The following is a 9,157-nucleotide window of genomic DNA, read 5'->3' as shown; positions in this document are numbered from 1 at the left end:
AAAAGGGAGGAAGGCTGTATGATGAATGGGCCGGAATGTAAGAGGGACGAGCACCACAGAGGGAGGATAAGGGAGTAGTAGATCCGAGCGAATCTGGCCGGATCCCCCTTATTCCGAGAGGCTCTACATGCAGGGCATAACTCATTGTTAGAGCCACGTATGACTACCTCTATACCCACAGAGAACGAGAGAGAGGGTATATATATATATACGCGGGTGAGGGGGGGATGAACGAGCGAACAGAGTGTTTGTCCGCCTTATACACAAGGTGGCGAACTATTAGCCCAACATTCCGGATGGCTCTTCTCCGTATAGATGCTGCAGGGGGTACACGCGATCAATCGGTGGGTGGGGTGCCCGATGGCTGTAATGCCAATTACAGTGCATGCACGCGCTCGGCCGCTCTCCATATACCCTGTATCCTCCATACACGTGTACACACTGGCATAGGTATATGTACACCTACTTGCCGTACCTCCGATATGGCTTTCGGCTCTCCGAAAGAGCGGCGCCAGCCATCCGGCTGTACAAGTTTAGCGCCATTCCGTTTGGCTTATTGTTAATGCCCCTCCCCCCCCCTGGCTCTATCTCTGTTCTCGTGTGTGCGGGCCAAACGTATATACCCTTGTGCCCTTTTATAGATAACAACATAGAAGCCACGGGTGACATTCGATTGCACACGTTTTATTATCATTAGCGTGAAGCAACGGTTGATCCAAGCAAAAATCGGTAAATGGAATAATTGTTTATTGAACGTAACTGTTATCGTTACAATTGGTGTATGCAGCTGTCGATCAGACGCCCGCGATGTCACCGATCCAGGACCGGAAGGCAGCTACCCTCGTGTAGACCCCGGGCTGGTAGGGTCCAGCGCACCCAATACCCCACGACACGATACCGATGAGAGTACCGCCCTGGACGAGCGGACCACCACTGTCCCCCTGAAACAAAAATCACACGAGTATCGTAGTCACATACACTTGTCAGAGAAAGAGAGAGACGGTGTAGGTGTCGACCTGGCAGGCGTCCCGTCCACCCTCGCCGACGTAGCCGGCGCAGAGCATCCGCTCGGTGATGAGCCTGCCCCTGTAGAGGCTCGAGCACTCGGTGTTGCTGATCAGGGGCACCTTGGCTTCCCGTAGGACGTTGCTGATCTTGCCCTCGCCGCCCGAGACGCCCCAACCGACTACCAGGGCCGCACCCCTGCCCCCATCGTCGTCGCTCAACTCGATCGGGCCCACTTTGCTTCCGAACTTCAGCGCACTCGACAACTGCAACCATATGTATATACACATGGGTTGATCGTTAAGCTGCACGACAAGACCGACGATGGTTCACGTGAAATTACTCACGCGCACGAGGGCTATGTCGTAGTCCGAAAAAACTTGCGAGTAGTCCTCGTGGACGATGACCTCTTTGACCCCGCGCGCCTGGCCCTCGCGGCCTCGCAGCGTCGTCGAGCCCGCCCTTATGCTCAGCCGATCCTCCGGCACGCTGGTGCAAGTGTCCTTACTACTATGCTCTACTGTGGCATATGGCAATATATTGTTTATACGTATTTGTACTCACGATCTGACGCAGTGGGCCGCGGTGACGAGCCACTCTTCGGCTATGATGGCCCCGCCGCACCTGTGCCTGCCCCCGTACCGCACCGAGACCTGTAAAAGAGCGCCAACGAACTAAATTTGTTTGTCCTCCGAAGCAACGATTGCTTTGTGCACAATCACCTGGTAAGGATGCTCGTAAATCGTCGTCCGGTAGCCTCCCACGACCCTGCCGTCGTCGTCGAGTTGGCTGCTGCTCGCTCTTATCCCTATCACAAAAGATCATGATGATGATGATGAGCGTGTTGATTTTTGATTGTTTGTTTTCCCTCCCCTCCCCCCTTTCTTTTCTCCCGGGACGCGTTTCTTCGTCCCAAAAGTCGGGGCCAAGTTGTACTTTGCGTGGCGCAAAAACCCCCACACGTACCGTAATTCGAAAGTCGTTTGGTGCAGGCGCAGTGCGACGCGAGCAAGAACAAACCGATTAAAACGGTGGCACGGGGACGATTCATCTCGGCACTTCCGCGGGGGACCAACTGGAGACTGTTTGTCGGGGAACAATTGTCTTTTGCCTCTTCCCTCGGATACAGGTATACGCTATACACCTTGGCAGTTTGCACCCGCTAAATTGGGACAGTTTTTTTTTTTTTTTCATCCATTCATAGTGTATACGTATACATGTATACACCAGCTCTACTACTGCCATTGTCGTGAAAATAATGATGATTACGGTAATAGCGGGCGCAGCGCGGCTGCTATGACGAAACGCCGGTCGTTAAATCGTCGTTTATCGCCTGAGACGAATGGCACTGCTGCTGCATTATAGTTTTGAGGGACCGATTGTTTTGCGTCCGAGCTGTGAGTGTTACGTTTGACTCGGGATAGAAAAAAGTCCATTATTGCTGTTTTATTCAGCCAACCAGGAAGGAGAGGGAAATAAATTATTGATCGGAGTACGCGTTATTGATGCGGGGAAAGTGTGCTCGTTGGAAAATAAACGGCACCGGAATGAGGCATCTATAAGTATATAAGCAAGAATCGACGGAAAATTTAACATCATGAAAAACACGAGCTTTTTTTCTTTTTCTTTTTTTAGGACAGAGTTATACTTTCCATCAATGAAATTCTCAGGTCTTTGATTCCCGCGTGCAATGATTTTGTACGCGTATGTATTGTGCGAAAGCGCAGACAACGGACGAGGGAAGGGATGCACCCGCACGCCACGGATATACCGAATAGCGTCGGACACACAACGGGGCGTCGAGCGAGGGGTCTTCCCCGACAAAGGTGTCTCCTATACTCAAGGCCGGAGATAATTCATCGTTATCTCGGCCGCCCATTCCAGTGTAGTGTCGCGCGGGGGTGTTAAGCCGGCTGTAGTACATGCACACGTGTACCACGCGTGTATAGAGCCCCGTCTATACGCGAGAACGAAAGGGAGAGAAAGAGGGGGTGAGGGTAGGCCAACTATTAGCCGACATTCCTGATAGTCCCCGTCACTATCGATTACCCTCGGAGCTGTGAGTCCAAATTACCCCCTTATACACGGGGGGGGGAGGAGGATGCATGCATGCACGCGTCCGTGAGATGAAAGATGGCACGGGCGTGCATGCCGTGCACGAATATATATTTCCACCGGCGGTGGACTTACATCTCTCGTGCACCCCCATGTCATTGACTTTATTATATTACATACCTGCGCTCCATTGGGTTTTTGTATGATCGATCTGCCGTTGAACTGGAATATCGCGGGAAAAAGTAAGCCTGGATGGATAAAATAATATACCTACATGCAAAGTTGGTATGTATACGGATACGTGGATTAACGAGCCTTTAATGAAGAAGGACGATCGGAAAGACAAAAGGAGGGTGAATTACTAATGGAAATGGAGAATCGATGTATTTATATATATGAATGATATACACCTGCAAGTATTTTATTGTATATACCCTTTTTTGTTTTTTCATACGCGCTTGTGAATACTTTTTGATGCGCGTTAATGAAGAACCGAGCCATAAACTGCAGCGCGGGGTAATCCGAGCCGTGCACATAAATGTTTTATAACTTTTTTTTTTTTTGCCTCGAAATTCCGGTCGATAACGAAGCGTTACGCAAATTATCTGATGTACAGCTCGTAAAAATAAAATTTTTTCTAATTGAAAAAAATATTTTTTAATTGCTACGAATTGTCATGTTCCACGTGACGTCTAAAAATGCTTATTTTGTCTATTAAATGGTTAAAATTGGTCCACGATGCATTTTACATTGTTAATAAAAACGCTTTCCTTTTTTTAGTTTACGTATACATCACAAAATAATTAATACGTCGAAATTAAATTTTTACCAAACATTTTAATTACTTTAACGTTGAATTTCGGAAAAATAGCAGTTTTTATAAAAATAACGAGGTATTTATCAATTTTCACAAAAAATTCATAGAACATACTTGTATTTATTTACATTTTTTCTAAAAAAAAAAAAAATTAATAAAAACAAAAATAAATAAATAAATAAAAAAATAAAAATCTGAAAAGCTTTGCAAAAAATGCATTGACAAAAATTACATAAAATTGTATTTGTAAGGACTTCCGGAAAAAAGGTGTGCACGAGCACTTTGGATTAAATTAACCTAATCACTTTTGCTCCCTTCTGATTATAAACTTATAAAATTCATAAACCACGGGAGCTATCGCATTAATCGAAATCAAAGCTACTACATTATTCGTCGCTAAATCGGTAGAGCTTGCAGCACCTGCTCTGTACAATGGATAGATACAATACTATATGTGGTACATGTATGGAGCAATCGTGGTGTATAGCAATTGGCCCCTTGTACACGGACGGCAAGTCTCCAAGAAAGTCTATTTATAAAAATGTGCACGCTTTGTACATATAATACATAAAATGTACGCTCGATATCCATGAGTGTATACGCACATATGCGTGTACTCTTCCTAACATTGTTTTGTAGTTTGCCTTCTATTGATGTACGTACTTACACCTATAACTTTTCGATATACTTTTCGTTTACGCCTCCGTTTATTGTGTACACCGACACGTATACAGTTATCGACCCGACAAACTATATCCGACAACATTTCTTTTTTTTTTTTTTTTTTTTAGTCGCATCGACCCTCCACCGCTATTCCGGGTCACCGGATCCAGGAATAATTAACTAGCGTTTTCATTTGATTAAATGTTTTTCCGTGTCAACCGGACGTTAGGAGAACAGAATTAAATACCCCGTGACACAGCTAGGATATAAGTGCACATCAGTATCTCGGGCGAAAAAAAAAAAAAAAAAAAAAAATTCCAAACGCTGCAGATGGAGTACTAGGTTATTGCAGAATAAACAATTGACTTTGTATTCTTCATCCGTTTTTTCTTTCACGAATCTACCAGTGCAATTTACGATCCACATATGATTCCGAGAAATTATTCACGCGCGGGTAGATAATAGCCGTTTGAAGCGCGTACAGGTACACGCACACAAGTGGTAATTTGAAATTAATGAATCCGAGCTGTTCGTGCGGACGAACTGGTGACATACTTTATGTATTGTGTATTGTATACGGTTGGAGCGAATAATAAATAAACCAAACGATCGATACACCGTTCGAAAGTCCCCGTGTAGATAAACGAACCGAGTGAGAGGGAGCTTTTAATCATATGATCTACCCCGAGCGCACCTTGTTTCGATAGATCGGCTGACCTATAATTATGTTTGTCTCAAATTGCACCCCCTTGCCGGTCACATCAAATCGTCAAGCTGTTTTTTAATTTTCCATCGATTCGTCTTGCACGTCAATGGTACATAACAATTTACGTAGATGGAGAAAGGATCAGATTGCGCGTATACAAGGTACATACATGTAAGGGTTGATGGAAGACCCCGGCTTCAGCGTAACTGCACGCGAGAATTAATAAACTGGCGACGTGGATTATTAATCGAGGATGCGAGGGATCGGCAATCTGTTGGAGCTACCACCGCCTACCAGCCGACAGATTAGGCGCATATTAACCCGGACTGGATGAGAGGAGGAGGAGGATGCCGAGATTATCCGAGAGAGAGAGGCTGGCAATTGCCTCATAGAGAGAGATTCGTTGTAATCTCCGTTTGAGGAGTTGCAGCCCTCGTTCGCGTTAATAGTAGACACACATACACACACACACACAGGTGTACATATATGTATGGGAGCGCGCGGTGGCTCATGTCGGCTAGATCGTGGATTGGCACGCGGGAGACCGTGGTTCGATTCCCGGCCAGTGCGACATATACGGGCAAGTACCTCTGTGATTTTTCACATGTGCTTTTTCACCACGCAATGCTCCTCGAGGAGGGTTTAGGCGACCTTCTTGCAGCATAATTGCCTAATTTCCCCCTACCCCCCTCCCATCCCTTTCCTTGTCCCTCTCCCAAGTGCTAAGTGCCCATAGTAGTGCCCTTATCAAAGGAGCCGGACGTAGAGCACTATAATATAAAAAAATATATATTCGTATTAGGACGCGGTATACGTGCACCGGCTCTATGCCACACTTTGGCCGTTTCATGTATTCCTGATGCGCCCCAACATCAGGTGTATGCGGCAAAGCACGAGTATGGGTCTTAGGCTACCTGAATGCAACAGCATGCACAGTCTTCCCCCTACCCCCTGCAAACTTTGTAATTACCATCGTTTCGGCTCTTCTCCGGTGTAATGCTATATAAGTACCGAGAGCACAGTGGCGTGCCCATATATATATACTTACATGTAAAGACTATGGCACAGTTGGCTGGCAGCTGCCACGGGCTTTAATAAATTATATCGTTGCTGTTATCATTTGTATATTATATTATTACCCGCATTATTATAATGTGCTGCTATTTATTTCCGTGTATAGTTATAAACGGCAATTCTCTCTGCTTTACTATAACGTGCTGTCCTCGATACTTACTCGAGCGCTGTATCGCTATTACGTGTACCTACTCTTTGCACCTGCAATTTGTATGTACCTATACGTGCAAGGTATATTTGACGGCGGCCTTTCTCTTGTAACTCTGTAACTATATACTCGAATTTTTATAAATCCGTGCCTACGGGGCAAAAAGTGCACTAGTACATACGATCGATTCTTACCCAAATGGTTATTTTATTGTACAAAAGCATGATAGACGTACACGAGTTATCGAGAATGACGAGTGTATAATATATAATTTATGCCAGAGGTAAAACGTTGCGCATTCAATTGCGAAACGGCCCGTCCGATACACGCGCGTATATATATAGTATAATGTATATTGTGCGCATCGATGACGAAGACGGCGAGCGATTAGCGGTGATGAACTCGTTGTAAACTCGTACCACCACACATTCATACATATAGCTGCTCTCTTTCCTCGATAAGCATACACGTCGTATAATATATGTACACACCTGTATATAGCTTGTCTCGCGGCGCGGGGGGTGTGCTCCGCTGCAGCCCGTCAATTAGCATAATTTTCCAATTACTCGATCGAGTTCCCTAAAGTTGAGCAACGCCGACGACGAGAGGCCGACTGACACGTTTGATCGATGCTTAGAGCGCACGGGCTGCCTCCACCGAATGAAATTTCATGACGCCGTTTCCCCCGCTCATCCTCCGCCCTCCCGCATAATACAATGTGACCCTTATCGCTGGCTGGCGTTGGATATAAACAAGGAGGAGGGGAAAAACTGCGCAACTTTACAAAATCATCGCTCGGCGGCCGCGGTGATTGTTATCTTATCGGGTTCATCGACATCACCTCCGAATCTATACGCGCGTGAATTTTCAGTCGTCTCGCGTACCACTCGTACAAGTGTATATATACTCTATCGGAGGAGGGGACGATCGTCCCTGACGAGGATTCACGTGTTGACGCGAGAGAGGAAGAAGGAGGTGCGCGGGTGGGTGGGATCGCTTTGCCGGATTACGTATTAATACAACGGCATCGTCTGAAAAATGCATGAAAGTTCGTCCCAGCGCCGCGGACGTAGCCCCTCGCTGATTATGCAAATGATTATTTTAGCAGTGGCGCCCTAGTTGACCATCGGATTTATATGCTAATGGGCCGTTGCCCCCCTACCCACCCCCCCTAGTACGTATATAAATATATATACAACCCCCCGGCTCGTCTCCACCCTCCGGTTGATACGTATATATAGCTGGGCTCTCGGAATATTTGTAAAAAGCACGAGCCAGCCAGAAGCAGCGCAGCTCCACTCGCCAGAAGTGCGAATGCCTCTCCCACTCGGTTTCTTCTCGCTTCCCGCCTCCACTGTACGCTATATGTACTCTATCTCTCCATTATCGATGCGTTTTATGGCGCTTGGCATATTTCAATGCATAATTTATGCCAGCGACACCACCGGACACCACCATTTGCATATTTATAGTTATGTTTATAAAAACATTAATGCAGAGACGTCTATCTGCAGTGTCCTCCTCCTCCTCCTCCTCCTTACGACTATATACTTCATGCAAACTATTTTACCGTGCAAGATCTGCGAAAACGAATGGACGTTGTATTGAAGACGATGGTAACAACCAGCTATGGTATCCAGAAAATATTTAACACTTTTTTTTTTTTTTTTTTTTTTTTTTGTTTGTTTTAACGAGGACTGCGGTGGAGTAACTCGTATTTGAAGCTTTTTGTTGAAAGTGCGCACTGTGATAGGAAACAGCGTCACCTGTAAGAAGAAAAAGTCCATAAATAACAATAACATGATCGATAAGACGCGACCGCGCAGGAAGAGAAAAATAAAAACACGTGTGTTTACTACCGCACGAATGATTCACAGTGAAAATCCATTGTGAAACGCGTCGCTTCGCATTGGAAGGGTTTTTCCCCTCTCGCCTATATAAACAACTTTTCTTCGGACAAACATGCACACAAGAGCACTCGGTAACTCATCATGTTGCTGCCGATATTGGTTTGGTTGTTCGCGCGTGGGTGGACGATTTGCCGCTGTTCCGGAATCGGGGATGCGTCGCTCGACTCAAAGTCCACGTGGAAAATCATCAACGGAGAGCCCGTGGACATCAAGGAGTTCCCTTACATGGTGAGTTGTGAAACAAAATTTTTTTTATTTTTTTTTTTTCAACACAAACAAAAGAAATTAACGAGCTCCCCTCCCCCTCTTTCTGTTTGTACACGCTTGTGTACATGTTCACTTTAACGAGGACAGCGATGCTGTTCCCTTTGTTGTTGCTTTTCTTTTTTTTTCAATTCTGTTTATCAAAGAGAAAAGAGCATCACAGTCTAAAAGTGTAAAACATTTTAACAAAAGAAAAAAATAAAAAAATAAAATCTCAAAAGGTATCCCTGCAGTACAACGGTACGTTCTTCGGACACGATTACGATCACTTTTGCTGCGGTAGCATCATCAGCGACCGATGGGTCATCACTTCGGCCCAGTGCTCTCAAGCGTGAGTCTCAATTCAATTTTCCCACCGATAAACTCATCCACGCAAAAAAAAATATATATATTTATATATATATATGAGCTATTTCAGTCGTTCGGTCGACCATTTCCACGTGAGAGTCGGATCATCCGAGTACTACAAGAACGGAGCGATCCACAAGGTGGAACAAGTCCTCGTTCACCCGAAT

General features: G+C 45.5%; 1 protein-coding gene across 1 annotated transcript; it reads right to left on the bottom strand.

Moving 5' to 3' along the window:
• Window positions 1-794: 794 nt before the first annotated feature.
• Window positions 795-3,214, bottom strand: LOC106640834 (trypsin-7-like). Its single transcript, XM_089598828.1, has 6 exons — window positions 3,196-3,214; window positions 1,728-1,813; window positions 1,570-1,658; window positions 1,353-1,494; window positions 1,017-1,271; window positions 795-941 (listed from the first exon to the last, which is right to left on the bottom strand). The coding sequence occupies exons 1-6, from the start codon at window positions 3,212-3,214 to the stop codon at window positions 795-797; spliced, it is 738 nt and encodes a 245-aa protein (XP_089454954.1).
• Between the last annotated feature and the right edge of the window lie 5,943 nt (window positions 3,215-9,157).

This window comes from Copidosoma floridanum, unplaced genomic scaffold (genome assembly GCF_036245765.1).
Source record: "Copidosoma floridanum isolate Cflo_tuat_1 unplaced genomic scaffold, Cflo_Japanese_pri ptg000006l, whole genome shotgun sequence".
Classification (NCBI taxonomy): domain Eukaryota; kingdom Metazoa; phylum Arthropoda; class Insecta; order Hymenoptera; family Encyrtidae; genus Copidosoma; species Copidosoma floridanum.
The sequence above is the reverse complement of the archived record's forward strand: the minus strand, read 5'-3'. Positions and strand labels throughout refer to the sequence as shown.

Bases quoted from the DNA above. Each gene is read 5' to 3' on its own strand.
- LOC106640834 (XM_089598828.1), bottom strand. The intron at 1,659-1,727 runs GTGATTGTGCAC...GCTCTTTTACAG, and splicing joins TTTACGAGCATCCTTACCAG to GTCTCGGTGCGGTACGGGGG. The intron at 1,495-1,569 runs GTGAGTACAAAT...CACTTGCACCAG, and splicing joins GCGGCCCACTGCGTCAGATC to CGTGCCGGAGGATCGGCTGA.